General features: G+C 44.3%; 1 protein-coding gene across 1 annotated transcript in view; it reads left to right on the top strand.

Moving 5' to 3' along the window:
• SYN3 (synapsin III) overlaps window positions 1-22731 on the top strand; it is a 290187-nt gene that overhangs the window by 58328 nt on the left and 209128 nt on the right. The window contains exon 4 of the mRNA XM_032786144.2: window positions 2954-3045. Within this exon, the coding sequence (XP_032642035.1) occupies window positions 2954-3045 (92 nt within the window). The remainder of the gene's footprint in view (window positions 1-2953; window positions 3046-22731) is intronic.

Raw genomic sequence — 22731 nt, forward strand, 5'->3', positions numbered from 1 at the left:
AAACCACAGAGCAAAAAAATATAGGGCCTGATGAGAAATCAACAGGAAACAATTCTTACTGAAGGTCCAGCCTTCTTCCAAATGTTAGCTGTCGGGCCTATCTGATAGCACAAACTACCTCGGTGAAAGAGGCAATGGCTGTTAACTTAGCAGAGTAAGGCAGAAAACTGATGCCAGAAAAAGGTGATAATAGGTGAGAATGTGTGCTTGGATAGGTCAGTGTTGGGCACTCTAAAAATACCTTATATGGATAGGGCTATTTACACACATCAGGGAGTTTTGGTGACATCATATGGTCCAATTCTACATTTTCTCACTCAGGCAAAATGTCCATGAAAGTCGAAGGCCTGAGTAAAGACTGCATGAGTGAGAGTAGGGTAGCCTCCAGAGTGACACATAGTCCATAGGGTATGTTCAGATTGTGTAGGATATAAGCACTTTTTAAAAGTAAGTCTCTGGCCCACTAATGGTTGCCAAGTTAACCCTCCAAATGTAAACCATGTCTAACTGATGCAGCAATGTCTGACAGAGTCTGCCAATAACATGAAACAATGACTCTGGGAGGGGTGAACTTTCTTGCTCTAGTAAACTCAATAGAGATAGACAAACTTAGATCTTATACAGATCAGAACACTGGCATGGTGGTGGGTAGGTAAAACTGTGATATTGGAGAGAACATGACCAATCATCCAACAGCTGACAGTAGTTCATTTGTGCATTTGTGGTCCCATTTGAACTCCTTGGCACAAAGAGTTCCTTTTGGACGGTGAGGAATTTCTGTTATGGAAGGATTCCAATGTAAAAGTTGTTTAAGGGACTTCCTTACAATGTTTGAAGAGTAGATGTGATGTTACAGGCACTACATGTAGCTGGCCAATTGTTTTATCAGTATGGCTAATCCCAAGCATTCAAAGCTCACAAGTCAGACTCAGGCCTAAAAAATGGTGAGATTTTTTTTTTAAGTGTGGGCATGATGGGATGTATAAACCCCACATTAGAACTGAAGGGGTTAAGGAGTAGTGCTGGACCCAGGTGACTCTGCCCCCTACACCTACAGAGCCTGCTCCAGCTGGAAAAGGAACTTAAAAAGGAGCCAGACTGCCCCCAGCTGAGTTGACAGGGTACAGGGACAGACCTGGTCTGACAGCTCCTGAGCAAAGCTGCTATAGATGCCAGCGCTGCAAGGAACGGGCTAGCACCGAGCCTAGCTATGCTGAAAGTTTTGTTATTCTTTTTAGTTGTTGTTGCTATCTTATGTTAGACTTTGAGATGTTGGGAGGAGGCCAGGGGCCCAGGGAAGCAGCCTGAAAGCACTCCAGTGTGCTTGATACTGTTGACTGTCTTCCACCCCTTGTCTCTGCTGTCAGGAAGGGATAGTAAAGTGGAGAGCCTCCAGGCAAGGGCGAGCCACCTGCAGGAGAGGGCTGAAGACCTTCCCTTTGTGAAGACATGGGACCCTATATATTCCAATGGATTCTCCTTTCCTGGAAGGGGATGATTATTAATCAGTGACCCGGCCACCAATTCGCAGTGCTATAGTTGCAGGCAAGGAGCACTGGAGGTGGCGGGGAGGAATATTGAGGCCTGGCATCCTAACCACTAGGAAAAGTCACCAATAAGCCCAGGGCCTGACTCCATCATAGTGGGGTTATTCTAATTTGCCTTCTGGTTTCTGAATGTTTAGGTTGCACTCACATCTTATTTTCAAGCTTTTCTGTGCATCTATGAGAGTTTGAAACACTTTTAAAAATGAAATTTGACATATTGATGATTTAGTTGGGGATTGGTCCTGCTTTGAGCAGGGGGTTGGACCAGATGACCTCCTGAGGTCCCTTCCAACCCTGATATTCTATGATTCTCTGATTCTCATACAATCTCTTGATTTCAGTTACTGGGCCTTTAAGAAAAACACTAATTTATTGTATGACTCATGATGAAATGGTGAGAGTTGGCAACACTGCATAGCTATGAAATTAGGTAGAAGCCAGTTTGAACTAGTTAGAGGACTAGTTAGAGGACAACATTGAAAGCTATGGTGACAGGCACTTTAGACAGACATATATGCCTCACTACAGTTTATTCATCAAACTGTAATTAGGGAAGATCTTTAGACATTTTTTATATCCTGACTAGCTAATATTGATATCCTACTCCCGCTTATAATGCTTAATACATTCTACAAGTCTAATTTGCACTCCTTTCTTCATTATATTTCACATTGGCAACCAGGCCCTCAATCGAATGCATTTCTAGGGGATTATTACATATATGAGACTGTTGAAGTCCTTGGGATCCACCTGAGACATGCAGCAGGCGTAATCACCTGGAACTCACCTTTTACTTCTAATTGCTTAATTAATCTTTGCTAACCTTTTCGGGAGTGTGAGTTACACTTTATAAAGAGAACGGACTGAATTGTTTTAATAATTAAACATTAACTTAGTAACCTACCCAGCTCCACTAAACATGTAAATAGTTAAACCTTTAATAGCTAAGCCACTTCAGCTAGATTCCCCTGTTTGTCACCTTCCTGCAGCATAATGAGGTTTTTGGCTATTAAGGGAGGCATAAATCTCTTGCATTAGGTTTATAGCTGGCCAGTGCCATGACAGCGGATTTAGACATAATTCCGAATGAATGTTTCCAAGTGGGAACTTGAGTCATAATCAAATGACTTTACCTCTGTTTTTGTTTTTTGGCCTGATGATTCTTAATTCCTTTAGTATTTATTATTGCAATAAACCTAATCCTGAGTAGTCATGCAGCATTAGTGTTGGAGCAATAAACACTTCTCCAATGTTTCCATTGCAAATCATCAGTAATTGGATCTGCTGTTGCCTCATGGAAAACTTTAGAAAGAACATTCCATGTGAAGACAGTTTTGCATTTCTGTCAATTTATTCTTTGTGTTTTCTGTCATCATGTAACGCTCTGTTCTTTCACTTCACTGCAGGCTGAGTTTTCAGAGCTGAACCTGGCTGCTTACGTTACTGGTGGCTGCATGGTGGACATGCAGGTCATGAGGAACGGCACCAAGGTAGTAAGGTGAGAAACGCTGACTTTCCTTACATTTCTTTTTTTTTTTTAGAGAGATGTGGGAGTAAGTGGCATGGGTCGGGTACCTGGCCATAGCCCACTGAGCTCAGTGGACAGGTCCCCATTGACTTTTTGGTGGGCTTTGGATCAGGCCCCAAATGTACATTATTTTCTAGGTTTGTTTTCTAGCCTCACTTTTCCCCACTCATTTAATTTAGGCAGAAATGTCTCATTCTCATAATATATTGAACCTCAGGCCTGATAGTACTGCCAATAGGCAATGGTCTTCATTTCATCTTTCATTCTCGTATTCTCCTGTTGACTTACTTTGACTGTAAATACTGCCTTGCATGCACAACCAGCCCCATATGCATTCCACTTTGGCTGGGACAGTCTGCTTGAATATCTGCAGGTCTGGTGGGTGCCAAAAACTTCCATATACTTAATCTACCAACCTGCCTGCTCCTCAGCACCATCTTCCTTAGAGAAGATTTTCCTCTTCAACATTGCCTTCTGCGTTACCTCAGGGGAGGATGCCATATCTCAGTATGTTGGATAGTTCTGTTGTTGTTAGCATTTCAGCATAACCACCTTGCATCAACCACAGTCTACTGCAGGCAAAGGCACATCCAGCAGTGCTGCTGTCTCTTCATCCTCGCCATCTATCCATTTCATTAGTCAGATAGCATTAGTCCACTTCTTTCTGGTACTGAGGTGCCCAGAATATCAATATGGTATGTTAGGTGCAATGTAATCTATGTCATATATAGAGCAATGATCACTTCTCTATTCCATGATGGGAATGATACTGTATATGCAGCCCCCAAATCAATTTTTTTTTCCAAGTTCACTTCTTAGTTTATTCTGTCATTACCATTTTTCAAATTTATTTTGTTTTCTTTATCCAGATGTAATAGCTTACGTTTGTTCAGGTTGGAAATGTAATCTTCTTCTTCTCTACTCGTTTTTCTAACCACTGTAAGTTCTTTGTATTATTTCTCGATACTCAGTGAGTTATCTTAGAGACCCAAATACAGTATCTTAACTAGCATGCTCTCTACGTGTTCTTCTAGAGCAGAGGTGGGCAAACTACGGCCCGCGGGCCACATCCGGCCCACAGGACCGTCCTGCCTGGCCCCTGAGCTCCCAGCCGGGAAGGCTAGCCCCCAGCCCCTCCTCCACTATCCACCCTCCCCCACAGCCTCAGCGTGCCACGCTGACCGCGCTCTGGCCCGCCACTCCTGCCAGGCAGCACGGGTGGCATGGCTGGCTCTAGCTGGGCAGTTGGACTGCGAGCTTCTTCTGCTCTGAGCAGAATGATAAGGGGGCTGGGGGTTGGATAAGGGGCAAGGAATCCTGGGGGGCAGTCAGGGGACAGGGCGCAGGGGGGAGTTGGATGGGGCAGAGGTTCTGGGGGGAGCAGTCAGGGGACAGGGAGCAGGGGGTGTTGGATAGCCATGGGTGTCGAAAGGGGGCTGGCAGGGGGTAGGGGTGTGGAAGGGGGCAGGGGTGTGGATGAGGGGTGAAGCAGTCAGGGAACAGGGAGCAGGGGAGGTTGGATGGGGAGGGTCCCGGGGGGTGTTTGGGGCAGGGGTCCCAGGAAGGGGCAGTCAGGGCACAAGTATCTGGGGAGAGTTGGATGGGTCAGGGGTTCTGAGGGGGACAGTCGGGGGTGGGAAGTGGGAGGGGTTGAGGGCCAGGCTGTTTGGGGAGGCACAATCTTCCCTACCCAGCCCTCCATACAGTTTTGCAATGCCAATGTGGCCCTCGGGCCAAAAAGTTTGCCCACTCCTGTTCTAGAGCATTAATATAGATCAGGGGTAGGCAACCTATGGCACGTGTGCCGAAGGCGGCATGAGAGCTGATTTTCAGTAGCACTCACACTGCCTGGGTCCTGGCCACCGGTCCATGGGGCTCTGCATTTTAATTTAATTTTAAATGAAGTTTCTTTAACATTTTAAAAACCTTATCTACTTTACATACAATAATAGTTTAGTTATATATTATAGACTTTTAGAAAGTGATCTTCTAAAAATGTTAAAATGTATTACTGGCATGCAAAACCTTAAATTAGGGTGAATAAATGAAGACTTGGCACACCACCTCTGAAAGGTTGCTGACCCCTGATATAGAGGTTAGAATTGATCAGATCTCACATTGATCACTGGGACATCCCACTAGACCAGAGACTGGCAATTTTTGGCATGCAGCCTGCCAGGGTAAGGCCCCTGGTGGGCCGGGCTGGTTTGTTTAGCTGCCGCATCCACAGGTTCGGCTGATCGTGGCTCCCACTAGCTGCAGTTCGCCGCTCCAGGCCAATGGGGGCTGCAGGAAGCATCTTGGGCTGAGAGATGTGCTGACCACCACTTCCCGCCACCCCCATTGGCCTGGGACAGCGAACCAGGACCAGTGGGAGCTGCGATTGGCCAAACCTGCGGATGCGACAGATAAACAAACCAGCCCAGCTCACCAGGGGACTTACCCTGGTGGGCTGTGTGCCAAAGGTTGCCAATCCCTGCACTAAATATATCCCACAAACTTGATGCTGTTAAGCTTTGTTTATAGTTCTATGGCAATTTTTCCGTGATTGTGGCTGTGCTTGTTTCTATGCAAATTTCCAGTGATTTTTCCATGTAAGATTTTGTGAGTCTGTATTAAATATTTAAAATTCAGATCTGTGACATCTGTTGTGTTCACTTGTCCCACTAATTTTTGCCTCCCAGTGCACAAATTATTTCCATGCTATGTGCATCCATCAGCTGGTGGTCAGTGCCAGTCTACTCCTTTGTTCATTCACACACAAAACTGGAAAGCTATCCAAGAAGATCACCTGTGTTGATCCCATTTTCTTTTCTCTTCCCATGCCCTTAAAGTTATTCATGAGTCTATCAAAATTTCCCTTCATTTATTAAACTGTTACTGACAATAAAACTTTGTGTCTGAAAAAGGGAGTGTTTTCTGTTTGTGATGAGTGAGTTGTCTGTATTATAGGGTGTCCGTCTGCATGGGTATTTATATATGAGAAAGAGTATGTGTATCTGGCTGTGGCAGTGGTGTGTATGCATCTTTGTGTTTGTCCATGTGTGCTTGTAGATGTGGATGTTTGTATGGTGGGGTGATGGGGTGGGTGGGTATCTATATGGATGCCTGGCATATGTGGATCTGGTCATGTGTTCTATCCATTTGGAGGTATCTCAGCTTTGACAAACTACTGCACTCCAACCCTCGTGCCTACCAAAAGTCAAGTGAAGAGAAGAGGAGAAAACACTGAACAATGTTCTGTCTTATTTTTCTGGATGACACATACATCTGTCATACTGCATTTATTCACTCCACAACTGCCTCTCCTACCTTCCTTCCCATCCTCTTCCCCTCGGTCCTGTCCTCCTCACCTCACTCCCTCCCTTTGTCTTTCCATTTAGCTAATACCCTACTTATGACAACTCACCCCCAAAATTAAAATCAATAATATTGTGGCACTAACATGACATTTGCCACCATCACGCTGTTCACTTTCCATGTGTGTTATGCTCTATCCCCTTACCTTTTTGTCTGTCATGATGGTTTAGATTGTAAACTGTTCAAGGCAGGGATTGTCTCCTACTCTGTGCTTATACAGTGCCTAGCACAATGGGACCCTGTTCTTGCTTGGTCCTTAGGCATTCCCATAATAATCTCATAATTCATACTGCTCATAAATGTGAAAATATACATACATGCCAGTAGTGTGTATGCACACACACGGTACAGCCATGGACACAGACACAGGCATGAACACACTTTAGTTTCCTGACACACATGCAACTTGTCTCTTGTGCACGTGCAACTCACCTTCTCCTCCCTCATGGACATGTTTCTCCTAGCCACAAGAGCACATACGTTCTATACACATAAATCCACCAATGCCACAGACAGCCTCCCCCAGGCACGCTCCTCATGCACATGTACACACAGATCCCTGATGAAGATAATTTGATACTCATTGTGGTTGAGTTATTCTAGTCACAGCAAGAGAAAACCCCTAAAGAAGATGGGAAGGATTGACAGATCTGTAATATTGTGGGAATAAATTAGAGAAGTTCTAAGTTAACGCTCTCTGCAAACACTGAGAATTCCTCAGAAGAAACATGAGTAATTTCTACGTCTAAAATACCCAAACCACAGTACAGCAAGCTTCTGCGTAACCAATTGCTTATACTCACTCAAGGAATGGAAGGTCTGATGTGGCCCAGGGAAACTGGAAACTACAGGAGAACCTGAAGAGAGTTACAAGTTCAAGGGCACAGAATGCAGAAAATGTTGACTGAACAAAAACAAAACAACAGATTATTTTTTTCTGGGCAAGGGGATCGTTTGGGCCTTGGTTCAGGTGAATTATTTAAGCCTCAGGTAGGGTGACCAGATAGCAAATGTGAATAATCGGGATGCCTGAAAAAATCCTGAATGCCTGGAAATCCCCTTAATGTGACATAGGGTGGAATGGTACCTCATTAATATGCACATTTAGGATCCCTCGCCCCCCCAAAAGCAATAGCCTCTGCACACTCCTCTTCAAAAGAATGGTAACTGAGTGGCTGCAGTAAAGGTTTGAATTACTAATTTAATACAGTAAATGCACCATCATGTATGTACTAGTAGATTATGAATAAATAAAGCTAACCTACACTCCGTATTAACTTTTTCTGGTATATTATCTTCACATTTTAAATTGCACTAACTGAATTATTCCCTGATTAGCAAAATTCAGTTATTTGCAATGGGTCATTCATATGGAATGGACAGGGTCTATTGCATGCTTAATTCAAACCATTTTTTTAATTGTTCTGGGGGCCTAGGGTTTAGGACATTCTATTAGTCCCTATGCCAGTTGATTAAAACTGCCCAAGTAAATAACCGTGGCGCTCTTTTCTGAAAAAGAAGCCCTGGTTAACGGGAAGGTGCAATATTACTTAAAGCTCTAGCCCTATCCCTTCCCTCAGACAAAATTAAATACATAATTTTGTAGGTGGTGTTGTCAGCTGGGGAAAGCAGGGAGTGACTGTAAATGGACCTTAATGCCATTTTGGATTCTGCCACTAGCTTGTGACACCTTGGGCAAGTCACTTCAGCTAAAAAATGTTAAACTTGGGCAGCTGGAGTATGGTATTTACTTAGTGGCCTGACTTTTAGAGACCCGGGACTCCCACAAACTACAGGCAGGTCAATGAGGACTAGGGGCATGTCTGCACTACGTCTGGGAGTGAGCCTCACAGCCCTTGTCCACACACTCACTAGTGTGCTCTAGACATAGCTGTGCAAACATTGCTTTGATGTTGCAGTTCAGGCTCTTGAGCCTACATCCCTCACCTCTCCTCAGGCTTCAGGGCCTGAATTCCAGCCCAAGCCTCCACGTCCACACAGGTATTTATAGAGCACTAGCACGAGCCTTGATAACACAAGTCTGTGGGCCTGGGCTGGGTGGCTTGCTCCCAGACGCAATGGAGACATGCCCAAAGGATTCTCAGTACCTCTAAAAATCTGGTCACTTAGCAAGTGACCTGAATATGGATTCAGATGCCTAACTATTGAGTTACCGACATTTGAAAATGTTTGCTTTAATTTCTCTATGCCTCTGTTTCTCCATCTAATGTTCACTCTGAGAGCTCTTCCTTGCACATGTCTCCAAAAATTCAGAAGGCAAGAGAGCAGCCATATGATGCCTTATGTAGTCTCTAGTGAATACTTTGTTACCAAATTACCATACTTATTGCAACACTCTGGATGCCTCTGTTCAATAGGACCAGCAACAGAACAAGTGGATGTGATGTGGATTATTAGCATAATGCCTTGTCAGAGCAGCGTGAGGAGATTCTGCAGTGCACCTCCCCTGCCTGCATAACAGTTGCAGGCCTGTGATGATATGCAGCACCAAAATTTTCCCAGTTAAATGTTAAATCAATAATATTGTGCAATTTGGCCCTATAGCTATAGAGGATTTTTCATTCCAAAAGATCTCTAACCACCTTGGAAACAGGAATTGTTTCACCAGTGAAATGCAGCCACCTCTGGGTGGAGTGTGACAGATCAGAGGTGCAATATCCATGCACGGGACCTTGGTTATCAAGATGATGTCTGAAAGACCCACACACAGCAAACTACCTGGGACTTAATTTATCAGTCTCAGAAGGATGAAGGGCTGATCAACTCTGTTGGGATTAGACCTAATGGGCCTGATTTTTATTTCCACTGAGGCCCCTGTACACTGCACTCTGGCAGCCTAAAGGGATCATAAACTGTTAGTGTTACACCCACTTTGAGCCCCTTTACACTGCCAGAACAGGGTGAAAGGGCCTCCATGGAAATGAGAATCGGGCCTACTGTATGTTTCTAACTTGATACTTTAGACTCCTAAGCCTGCCCTCTCTCTCTGCACTAGATAAAATGCAGGGCTGTGTTTGCCACCCAGGCAAGGCTGGCCTTTATCATGAGGTGAACTGAGGCGGTTGCTAGACTGGCGGGCGGGGGTGGGCGGGGTGCCACTAGGACCCAGAGTGTAGAAAATTGTGTCTGCTGCTGGTGCATATGTATTCTCTCTGCTTTAGATGCACAGAGATGGTGGAGTGCAGTGCTGGAGGAGGGAGGGCACAAGAGACATAACAGGCAGGCAGGAGAAAAGGTAAGAGGAGATAACAGAAAGCAGCAGGAGCTTCAGGGAGAGAGAGGAGGAGGAGCCTCTTATGTACCTCTCTAGCACCCCCAGGAGCCTGGACTGATTAATCCAGCTTCTCAGGGAGCTTCCTGTTTCCTGCTGCTTCCCTGAACCCACTTGAGGAGAACAGGCAGTCAACTGAAGTAGTAGGAGCCAGTTAAGCCCTTAAGACGCTGATATCTTCCCTCACTCAGGCCCTGCTACTGCCTGCTTATTTGTCCCCTTCAATTGAGTGATGAGAGCTACTATAGCTGGCACAGACCAGCAGTCATGAGAGAAAGAAGAAAACGCCCCTCTGGGGCAGCATTCAGAAAAAGAAAGAAAGCAGAGGAAGCTTTTCTATCTAAGCAGGAAGGAGCTCTCCTGAGATACATAGACACAAATGCTGATGGTGAGACTTCCAGCCCCAGTGAGGATGTGAGCGGTGAGGAGTTAGTCAGAGTGCAGGTGACCTGGCAGCTAATGCAGCATTCATATCTGCATCTCAAATGGATGTAACCATACCCATACCTGAAGAAAAGTGTAGATCAGAGAAGAGTGTGGTGGAGGCACAAGAAACAGTTGCTGCTGAGTTTAGTTCCTTAAGTCTGGATGATCCAGGGCTGTGGTTCCACTTGAGCAGTAGCCTGAGAGACTTCCTAGTACTGCATGGGCCACAGCAAGTGAAAAACTTCATGTTCCCCAAGACAATGAAAATAGAAGTTTCCATCCAACACATTACCAGCATGAAATCCCCAATGGTGACAAACTGGAGAGGCCATGGCTTATGTACTCAAAAACCCAGAATGCTGCATACTGTTTTTGTTGCAAACTTTTCCAGTTTAATATTCCAGCCACATTGGGTTCTACAGGAACAAAGGACTGGAAAAAATCTGGCTAGAAATCTGGCATGCCATGAAAAGGCAGAAAATCACCAGAGAGCATTCCATAGGTCAGTGGTCTCCAACATGGTGCCCTCCAGGGCATTTATGTGCGTCCACCTAGTGCCCAGCAGGGGAGAAAAGCCATGGCACCGCACCTGCTGGGGACAGAGAACTCCAGGGTTGCAGGCTGTGGGCGCCAGTGTTCTCTGTCCTCCCATCTTCTCTCTGCACTGCCCAGAACTGGCACCAAAAAAACCCAAAACACAAAAACAAAACAAAACAAAACAAAAAATACCACTCCGACTCTGCAGAATGGACAGAATGCCACCCCATAGCAGATGCTGCCCAAGGCACATGCTTGCTCCACTGGTGCCTGGAGCCGGTCCTGTATGTGAGTAATTGTTGGCACCCGCCACACTCTTCTGAAAACATGAATGTGCTACTGGCCACAAAAAGCTTGGGGACCACTGCCATAGATGGAAAGAGCTTGAGATGAGACTAAGGTTAAAGGCCACCATAGAGGATCAGCATCAAGAGAAGATTGCATCAGAGTCTCTTTCCCGACAAAATGTTCTGTAAAGTTTGCTACCCAAAACTTAGCACTGTGTGGCACTTCAGATCAGCTGTATGTGCCAAACAATGGAAACTTCCTTAAAATTATGGAGCTGATGGCTGAGTTTGATGCTGTACTCCAGGAGCATGTAAGAGGAGTCACCATCCAAGAAGTGTGCACACACCACTACCTTGGAAAAACAATTCAAAATGAGATCATACAGTTACTGGCAACAAAAGTCAAACACAAGATTGTGGCAGATCTGAAGTCAGAAAGATATTACTCTGTTATTCTGGACTGCACACCTGACATCGGCCATACGGAACAAATGACTTTAATGGTGCGTTTTGTAACTGTAAGCAGAGTCAGGATGAGCTCTACCCTGACATCTGGTGGTGAATTATGGCGAGTGTGGAAAAGAATTTCAGGGGCTGATCTTGTTTGCATAGACACACCCACCCCGCCTAGCATAGCCCATGGCAGCTAAAATAGTCACTTTGACAACTGTGGGATCCTCAATTTCTCTGTTATTGGGGCAGAAGGAATAAAGTGTTGTTACCCTGATTATGTGAATGAGAGACTATGAACCTATTTTATGACAGAGAATCTCACCATCAACTAAGTAGCACTTGCTAGACAAGGGACATGGGTTCCAAAACCCAGTGAATTGAGAGAGGTTGGGGATTGGTGTGTGTTTGTCTGATGGTATTGGCCCCCTTTTGAGGGTCTGGAACACCAATTGCACCTTCTCTCTCCACTGTTGAAGAGCAGAGTTAATTTTGATTCCTTTAGGAATCCATCTAGAGACTGCTGGGCTGAATTCACTTTGGGCCAATGGTGCACCAGCACTGAGGCTCCCCTACTACAAGCTGAAATGACTAAGAGCTGAAATCACTAAAAGAGCTAAACTTACCGAGCTGAGTGCTGTGTTAACTAGTGGGGGAGCCTGAAGATCTATCGCGAAGCAGCTAGCAGAGCGGAGCAGTTTGCAGCATGGTTGGAGCAGCTCACAGAACAATGCGTGGAGCGGAGCTGAGCAGTTTGCGGGATGGTTGGAATGGCCCACGGAACAGCAAGCGAGTAGAGGGAGCAGCTTGTGGGGATGGCTGGAGAGGCTCACGGGTCGGCTGGAGGAGCGGCGCAGCTGGTGCAGTGGAGCTGATCATGGTGAAGGCTGCAGCAGAACTCCACGGAGAGGAGGGGCAGGCGGCCCCAGCCCACGTTAGGTGCCCCTTAACACCCTGTGTCCCTCCCATTTCCACCCAGGCTGGGGGAGGTAAAACTCTGCAGATAAACTTTTGAACCCTGGGACAGAGACTTTTGGGTTGTTGGACTTTGGGGTAATTGGACTTAAGACCCTACTGGGAAAAGGACACTGTCAAAACTTACTTGGTGGGTCTTTTGCTCATGGTTTATGTTATGAATCCTGTTTGTGGTGTTTCCCCAGTATGATGCCACATTGCTTCCCTCCTTTATTAAAAGGATTTTTCTACACTCCGACTCTGTGCATGCGAGAGGGGAAGTATTGCCTCCTAGAGGCGCCCGAGGGGGTGGTATGTAATTGTCCCAGGTCACCAGGTGGGAGCTGGAGCAGGTTTTGCATTGCGTTATTGAAAAGGAACCCCTGGATACTGAACCCGACACTTGTTGCTGCCAACTCAGAGGGGCAGATGTGTTACATAACAGCAACAGAACCTAATGAAAATGTCCCTGCAATGGTGACAATCAGAGAGCATTTTCTAGAATTTATTGACATTGATGATACTACAGGAGCTGGTATGACAAATGTGCTTCTTAAAAAGCTGGAAGATATGGAAATTGCGATAGCTGACATGAGAGATCAGGGCTACGATAATGGTACCAACATGAGAGGAAAGAACAAAGGACTTCAGACATGGATCTGAGAAGTTAAACCCTTGAGCTTTTTTTGTCTCATGCAGTTCTCATTCATTGAACTTGATGGTCAGTGATGCAGCATCAGCTTCTAGTGAGGCTGCTGAATTTTTTAATGTAATTCAAAACATCTATGTATTTTTCTCTGCAGCAATTCATGGATGGTAAATTTTGAAGCAACATCTGGGAAACTATAGGAAAGTCGAGTGGAGGCTCACTGTGCTTCTTAAACCACTGAGTGCCATACAATGGGGAAGTCGAGTGGAGGCGATAAAGCCTATCAAACACTATATTGGGAAGACAGATGATGCCATAGTTGCCATTATGGAGGATAATGCTATGACAGGAACTGTCCATGGGAGAACAGTGGCAGAGGGAAATGGAATCACCAAAATCATAAATAACTTCAAATTTCTGTGTGGCTTACTGTTGTGGCATGACATACTGTTTGAAATGAATGTTGTAAGAGACTCCAAGGTGTTGACCTTGATATATCTGGAGCAATGGAACAACTGGACAAAGCAAAGTCATACCTACAGCTTACTGGCCAGATCAGGTATTTCAAAATGTTCTGAAGGGTGCACCAAAGTTGGCAGAGGAACTTCACGCTGCAGCTATTTTCCCAGCCATTCAAGATTACAAGTCACCAAAGAAGAAGACATTTTGATTACAAGGAATGGGTTAATCCCCATAAGAGATCCCAAACAACAATTCAAAGTTGAATTCTTTAACCAGGTTCTAGACTGTACAATACAGTCAGTTGAAGAACATTTCATGCAGCTCCAGGAACCCAGCAGTATATTTGGGATGTTGTATGATATTCCAAAACTCCTCACTATACCTGAATAAGACCTACACCTGTGATGCAGGGCACTAGAGACAGTGTTGACACATGATGACATGCGCGATATTGATGCACATGATTTAGGTGATGAACTGAAAGCCCTTTCAAGATACATTTCAGCAGGATCAACTCCAAAGGCTGTTCTGGAATATATCTGCACAAAAAAGATGACCACCTTCTTTCCAAATGCTTTTGTTGCTCTGCGCATACTTCTAACACTTCCTGTCACAGTTGCCAGTGGAGAACTCAGCTTTTCCATGCCGAAGTTAATAAAAAACACATCTACGCTCCACAATGACACAGGAGAGGCTGGTCGGCCTTGCAACCATCTCAGTAGAGCATGAGCTGGCCCAGACTGTAGACCTTCAGGAAACAGTTCAAATCTTCGCAACCAAGAAGGCATGGAAAGCACCACTTTGATTATTCAAACAGATAAAAATGCCAATGTTTACTGTGCAGACAAGAAAAGTTACATTTGCTGTTCAGGCATTTGAAAGTTAAGCGTTACTTAAAATTTTTGAACAAAACATTTTAAGTTGTTAGTTCTCCTTTATTGGGGTCAGGGCCGGCGCTTCCATTGAGGCAAATTAGGCAATCACCTAGAGTACCAGGATTTTCGGGGGGATGGCATTTTGCTGGGGGGGTCGGCAGGCGGCTCAGGGGACTTGCCGCAGTCGTGCCTGCGAAGGGTCAGTTAGTCCGCAGCTCCGGTGGAGCTACCACAGGCATGCCTGCAGACGGTCCGCTGCTCCCACGCGGCTTCGGTGGACCTCCTGCAGGCACGGCTGCGGCAGCTCCACCGGAGCCGCGGACCAACAGACTCTCTGCAGAAATGGTGCGGCAGCTCCACTGGAGCCACGGGAGCGGCGCGCAGGGTGGCAAAATGGCTGTGTACCTAGGGCGTGAAAAGCACTAGCGCCGGTCCTGATTGAGGTAGGTAGCAGAGCAGTACCATGAGAGGAGTAGAACAGAAAGAAGGCAGAATTGAGACCTTTCAAAGTTTTGGCCCAAGTGAGGAGGCATGGGGGCATCATTTGAGCTCCCTGCCTCAGATGTCAAAATGTTGTGGACCGACCCTGCATCCAGGCTTAGCGAGTCTGTCGTTGTTGTCTCTGGTGGATGTGAAGGAGAAAGCAGAGATACATTGAAATCTATAAGTGTTTTCTTTGACAGGGAAAAGCAGCTTCTGTGGGAGTGTTTCAGATTTTTAAAGATATGGATTAAATATGTATCAGCTTGCTCCCCTCTTGTTGCCTCACTGGTTGGCTCCTTCAGTTAGAGGCGCCTTGTTTGGCGCTCTAGTTCTTCTGCCACCAGCTAGTGATACGAACATCAGGGACAAGGACCATCTCTTTGTGTGTTTGTATGGTGCCCTCCACAACAGTGTCTTGGTCTGTGAGTTGGGCCCCTGAGGCACTACTATAATACAAATAATAAATGACTAACTGTGAGAGGTTTAGGTACTGCAATGAAGAGAGTCATATGTGCCTAAATAGATTGATACAAACAGACCGTGCTTGAGAAAAGGAGTGGGTTTGTTCCGCTGGATCAAAATGAGACAGAATTGGCCACTGGCAAAGAGAGAGACTAAAAGTGAAGAGAAGTGGAACCCACCATGCTTAAAAAACAGGCCGTTGGGAAGGAAATCCTACAGGGTGAGCACAGGTCTCTTGCAGGGCGAGGGGTTAGTACTACAGATTTTGCCTGCAATTCAGCCCTTTTGTGTAACAATGTGCATGCTTCACTCTGCTAGCTGGCTGAAATGCCCGTCAGTCACCACTGTGGAGAGGCCAATGAATGTTCTGTTTCTCAGTACAAGCCCATTTGTCTCTTTAATTAATTATGACTGTTCTGTTGATTCCAGCTGATTTAGCATTTGCATGTGTTCTAGTGACACGTCTAGAGCCTGTTGCATCACAATCCTAAATCCATCGTGCCCTAAAAATGTGTTTCTCCACTACATGCTTTTGCACTGTGATCTATTATATGATCTCATGGAATGGGAAACTGCCCTTTCCACATGCAACTCGCCATGCTGGGGGCAGGTCTTTTCCTGCTGTTCAGCCTCTGTCCACTCCAGGAGGCAAGTATATTCCTGCTCTATATGGGTTGCCAGCTCTGGGATGTGAATGCTTTAATTCCACATGTGGATGATCACCTGTCTCAAGCGGATGTTTTTCTGTCACATAGCCCCCCCCCCTCTCCCCTGGAGTGGATATTCTACCACACAGAGGCTGTCCTCTGCAAGAGGTGGTTGGTTTCTTGTCCTATAGAGATATTTTCTTGCCACACATTAGCTGCTCACTGCTAGGCGATCAGTATTTTTTGTCACCCAGGGACTGCTCACTGCTAGGGGGTGGGTTCTTTCCATCACTGTTCTGCAAAGGATACATGAAAGTAGTTTGAGAGAGCTAGTAGGTATGTGTGGATCCAAGAAGTTCTCTAATGAGACACTCAGTGTTCACCTCTGACATCTTCCAGAAATCATGTTTCATAGAAGAACCCTAGTTGGTGCCTCTTCATCATTTGGGTAAATTCCATGCACATTTTAGGAAAATGTCCTGTCTTTTTTAAAGCCAAACTGGGAATCCCTGCAAAGGAAGGAAAGTTTAGGAGGATGAAGAAACTGATCTGGAGAATGTAGTCTCCCAAAAGCCAGATGGAAAAATAATATGTTTAGCGTATAGTTTTTCCATGATCTATTGAATGTACTGTATTATAACAGTACAATATGTACCATATATTTTACACAAAGTGTACAGAAAAATAAATGTATTTCAAATGAAACAAATTTGGCTGATTATTTTAAATAGATGTCATACTGGTATATTTCAAACAGAATGTAACTTTTAAAATATGTATTTAAAGAAAAACCAACCCACTCTCTCCCCCAGCAAACTGCTCACTTAAGCACTCAGCAACCCGGGGAAGTCAGTGGGTTAGACCAAGATGTAAATCAGGGTAGAATTTAGCAGCTTGTATTTACATATTTAACAATCTAGCATGTGGAACACACTTTTTATAAACTCTAGTAACTATTCCCACAAGAGAGATGATTGCCTTATTCTTCCACCATCATCTCCTTCTCCCTCCCCCGCTTTTTTTTATCAGAAGCACAATGGGGAGGTTAGGGTTTTCTTTGGTTGCATCCATTCCAGTTGCTGCTGTAAAACAGCTGCTTGAAGGAACTGTTTCTCTCATCGGGGTTTAGTTATATCCCAGATGAATAATGTCCCTCTTCACCTCTCCAGCAGCTGGCGTCCAGCCAACATGTGAGTGGGATGCTGACAGCTATGGGGAAAACATTTGGATTGGAGGCAGCTGCCAGAAAGCAGAAGTCACTGTTACCAGACAAGGGTGGGGAACAATTTAGAGATTAAAACCCCTCCCTGGCCTGTTCACGTTTATGCATATTCCTTCTGCTAAGAAACGTGCAGCCAAGGTCTGAGTTATCATTCATTAGCTAAATTGTGAAGTGAATGCAAAAGCTAGTTAAAGTATTTAAGTTTTGTCACTTTTTTGCTCCTATTCATCTCTTTTCTTCGTGGGTTTCTGTTAGTGATGTTTCAGAGGAAAAATGAATGTTGGAAAGGAGGAGGCAAAGTCTGCTTTGTTCTACAGGTATAGTTGTGGAAAGAGTAGATTTTTATCAGTAAATGTTGCTAAACATTGATTTCACTGTGCACATACAAAGCAACAAAAAATATTTCCATCAATAATAATCAAAACCTACAGATAGGTAAAGTAAGAAAAATTCTGCTTAAGAACTCATTAGAGTTCATTTAAGGATATATACTGTGTGTATTTGGACATGTGTTGTTGACAATTTGTGCTTGTAATTGTTATAAATAGGGCCCTATCACATTCACCATCCATTTTAGTTAATTTCCTGGTCATAGGCTTTTAAAAATCATAAATTTCATGACTGCAGATATTTAAATCTGAAATTTCACCGTGTTATAACTCTAGGAGCCCTGACCCAAAATGGAGTTCTAGGGGAGGTTGCAAGATTATTGTAGGGAGGTCACAGTATTGCCATCCTCACTTCTGTGCTGCTACTGCTGCTGCTGGCGGTGGTGCTGCTTTCAGAGCTGGGTCCTCGGCCAGCAGCCGACACTCTCTGGCCGTCCAGGTCTGAAGGCAGCAGCACATGAGTAAGAGTGGCTTGGTATGGTATTACTACCCTTACTTCAGCACTGCTATTGGTGGAGCGCTGCCTTCAGAGCTGGGCATCTGGACAGCATCCACCGCTCTTTGACCACCCAGCATAGAAGTAAGTGTGGCAATACTGTGACTCCCCTACAATAGCCTTCTGCCCCTTGTGCAGCTCCCTTTTGAGTCAGGACCCCAAGTTTGAGAAACCCTGGTCTCCCCCATGAAATCCTAAAAACTGTATAGCATAGGGTAAAATTACACAAAAGACCAGATTTCACAGAGGAGCCCAGATTTCACGATCTGGGACGTATTTTTCACAGCTGTGAATTTGGTAGGGCCCTAGTTATAAAGCTTTAACATTTTGAACTCAGTGTCTGCCATTAAATAATTGTCTGACACCGTCTCATAATTTCCCACTCCTGTGAACATTTAAAAGCTTAAAACCCATAATTTTTGTACAACTCTGTGAAAATTTAAATGGCTAAACATAAAAAAATGCTTGAAAATGAACTTCACTCTTATCAATTGAAATGTTAAAATAATAAAAATTTAACTGTGCCAAACCTACACATGTACAACCCCATTGGCTTCTGCCATTGTTGTAACATGGACTGTTAAAATCTTCAATCTCTTTCCTGGTAACTTTTTGTTCTCTACCACTTTTCCTAAAGTGTGGTTCTGTTCTGAAATGTGATTGCAAAAAATGGCTATATGAGGTTCTATGTTTATTGTTCATCACTGAGTTTCATGACAAATTTGTTCAGTTTACAAGTAAAAAATATGGGGATGGATTTTGGGGACTGCTCTTGTATGGCTTGAGGAGCATGTAACCCAGCTTTATGAATCCCTGGTCCTTAGGCCAGTAGATGTAAGTCCATTCTGAAGAAGCAATTTAGAGCAACCTTGAGGTCTCTCTAAGTTGTGATGGCTGCAGTGGCTCCCAGTACTCTCCATAATCCCCTTCTCTTGGCCACTGGAGTCCACTCTGCCACCTGTGGATTTCTCTGTGCCAGAATCAGAATAGCAGTCGTGTTAGTCTGTATCTGCAAAAAGAACAGGAGTTCTTGTGGCACCACTAACAAATTTATTTGAGCATAAGCTTTTGTGGGCTACAGCCCACTTCATTGGATCATGCAGTGGAAAATACAGTAGGAAGATACATATATATATATATATATATATATATATATACACACACAGAGAATAAGAAACAATGGGTGTTACCATACACACTCTAATGAGAGTGATCAGTTAAGGTGAGCTATTATCAGCAGGAGAGAAAAAAACTTTTTGTAGTGCTAATCAAAATGGTCCATTTGCAGCAGTTGACAAGAAGTTATGAGGAACAGTGGGGGGTGGGGGGGGGGAATAAACATGGGGAAATAGTTTTACTTTGTGTAATGACCCATCCACTCCCAGTCTTTATCAAGCCTAATTTAATGGTGTCCATTTTGCAAATTAATTCCATTCAGCAGTCTCTCGTTGGAGTCTGTTTTTTGAAGTTTTTTGTTGTAATATTGCGACTTTTAGGTCTGTAATCGAGTGACCAGGGGAGACTGAAGTGTTCTCCAACTGGTTTTGAATGTTATAATTCTTGACGTCTGATTTGTGTCCATTTATTCTTTTATGTAGAGACTGTCCGGTTTGGCCAATGTACATGGCAGAGGGGCGGGGCTGTCTGTAAGCAAGGACTGGCCTGTCTCCCAAGATCTGTGAGAGTGATGGATCATCCTTCAGGATAGGTTTGTAGATCCTTGATGATGCGCTGGAGAGGTTTTAGTTGGGGGCTGAAGGTGATGGCTAGTGGCGTTCTGTTACTTTCTTTGTTGGGCCTGTCCTCTAGTAGGTGACTTCTGGGTATTTTTCTGGCTCTGTCAATCTGTTTCTTCACTTCAGCAGGTGGGTATTGTAGTTGTAAGAATGCTTGATAGAGATCTTGTAGGTGTTTGTCTCTGTCTGAGGGGTTGGAACAAATGCAATTGTATCATAGAGCTTGGCTGTAGACAATGGATCGTGTGGTGTGGTCTGGATGAAAGCTGGAGGCATGTAGGTAAGTATAGCGGTCAGTGGATTTCCAGTATAGGGTGGTGTTTATGTGATCATCGCTTATCAGCACTGTAGTGTCCAGGAAGTGGATCTCTTGTGTGGACTGGTCCAGGCTGAGGTTGATGATCAGAGGCTCATTCACCTGCACATCTACCAATGTAATATATGCCATCATGTGCCAGCAATGCCCATCTGCCATGTACATTGAATCCCCAACTGTCTGTTTAAAACAGCTACTCCTCTTCTTTACACTGTCAAATAATGCTTTCCAAAGGTCAAGTCCCAGTCACATTACTCACATGATTAGTCCCATTGAGTTCAGTGGGATTCTTTGCATGAGTAAGGGAGGAAGGATTTACCCCTTTCTGTAGAAAATTAAGACGTGAGGGTTTGGTTGAAAGGGAAGATTTTCTATTTTACGATGCTATTTAAATTAATATAATGAGAAATCTGGGAACATACAGTAATTCTAACATTGTGAAATATATAATAATAGATGTAAAACCAAAAATAGCCAAGCTCTGTAATTGGTTGTCAGTGATGTCATAACTATATCACTAACACCCAGGTAATGCACAGACAGGATTTGTTCATATTTCATAAATGCCGTTTCATATTAGCTCAGACGCACCTGAGGTAGTGCATACTTGGGGGATTATTGCACTGTTTAGGTAGTTGAAATCACTCAAGTTTTGGCCTTGTGCCTCAGAACATTGCCTGTAGACTCCATTAATCCCCTGGCAACACATAGCCTTTTGTATCTTATTGCTTAATTGTACGCTTTCCTTCCCTTTCTTTGAGTACTGAAAAGATAAGATAGGTTTTGTAAGAGAATTGAGGTAAAACAGGTTGGTCACTCAGGGCACGTCTAGACTACGCGCCTTATCGGCGCATTAAAATCGATTGCTCGGGGATCGATATATCACGTCTGATCTAGACGGGATATATCGATCCCTGAGCGCGCTTATATCAATTCCAGAACTCCACCAAACCCAACGGAGTTCCAGAATCGACATGGCGAGCCACGGACATCGATCCTGCGCGGTGAAGACGGGTGAGTAAACCGATTTTAGATATTCGACTTCAGCTACGCTATTTTCGGAGCTGAAATTGCGTATCTAAAATCGATTTTACCGCGTAGTGTAGACCTGGCCTCAGAAAACTTAAAATACTTTAGTTCAGTCTTTGGTATCCAAGATGCCTTCTTGTGTGAACATGAGAAACAGAGTGCCCTGTGAGACTGAAAGAGATACAGCCCTCCTCCTTTGAAATGATCAAAGAGCTCCATAAGCTCATCATAATGCAAAGGGAAAAACATGTCACAGTAGTGCAACCTTCTGTTCTTTGAGTGACCTAGATGGTTAGTGCTGAAATGAATAGAAGAGATGGCCAGCTGCCCTCCTGTGTGATTCCCTCACAGTCACAAAAGAAATCTAATTATGCAGAAGTAAAGTGCTAGGTCAAACAGACCTTATTTGTGGAAGTAGATGTAATTTTTGACTGTCTGTGGGTGACTTGTTGATGGGAAGGAGAAGGGATTTTAAAAGGTGTTTTGACAGCATAACATAGTCCTGAATTTTATTTTTCTAATAATGCTCATGAGCTCTTTGGAGTTCTCTATGAACAACTGAAGGACCAAGGAAACAAGCCAGAGTTAAGTCTATAATCAGAACTAGGAAATAGGAAATGACACCTTCCAGCGGGATTTGCTGGTGTCATTTGCTGTGTTCCAGTCCACAATGGCTGGAGAACCTAACCACTACAGTGAAATGTTACTGATGATCTTTTCAGATCTGATTCTCTTCTGCTTCTTAGAGCATTCTGCACTGTCAGAGCCATTGCTGCTGCTCCTGGAGTGTTGAACTATGAGAACAACAGAAAAAGAATTCCCTTGAATTGTCCTTCAAATGCTTATTTACTAATTTCCATCACACCTGTTGCCAAGACAGCTAAATGGTGCAATTGCAAATACTGAAGCACAAATTTAGGTATAGTTGAGCATGAGCCAAGAAGTTAGGATCTGGATTCAGATCTTAATTTTCCCTAAAGCCATGGCTGTTTGGATCCATGTCTCTGAGTTGGGCCCATTGCTAAACTAGTTTTACCATTTAGAAAACTGAACTAAAACACATTGGAGCAAAACAAAAAGCAGTCACTCAAATACAAACCAAAATAAATGCCTTGCATGGTGGCCTCATAGTCAAGACGCTTCCAGCTTCCAAAGGCAGAAGACTTTCAACTGTGATCTACTGCTGCCACTTTTGGAGTGCTTGACTTTGGAAATGGACAACAAGAGCCTTCCAATCTGAACGGCCAAGATGAGCTCGAGGGTGAGAGGCAGCCATTCACTTTGAATAGCATCTGGGACAAGTGGGAAGTTACATCAGACCAGGAGAGAACTGCACGTTCTTGTGCTTGTGGTGAATTGCGCCTCTCAGGAGATGGCCAGCTATACTCTGCACTGTTTGGAGCTTCTGGACATTCTAGGTAACCCTAAGTAGAGAATATTACCACAGTCCAAGCCTAGAGATGACAAAGCCATGCATGCGCATTCCAAGGTCGGCATTAGAGAAGAATAAACTTAAAATATGTTTTAAAATATAATATTGCAAATCAGTTTAATCTGAAAATGAAATTTTTGTGGGAGTGTTTA

Source organism: Chelonoidis abingdonii, chromosome 1 (genome assembly GCF_003597395.2).
Source record: "Chelonoidis abingdonii isolate Lonesome George chromosome 1, CheloAbing_2.0, whole genome shotgun sequence".
In the NCBI taxonomy this organism is placed as follows: domain Eukaryota; kingdom Metazoa; phylum Chordata; order Testudines; family Testudinidae; genus Chelonoidis; species Chelonoidis abingdonii.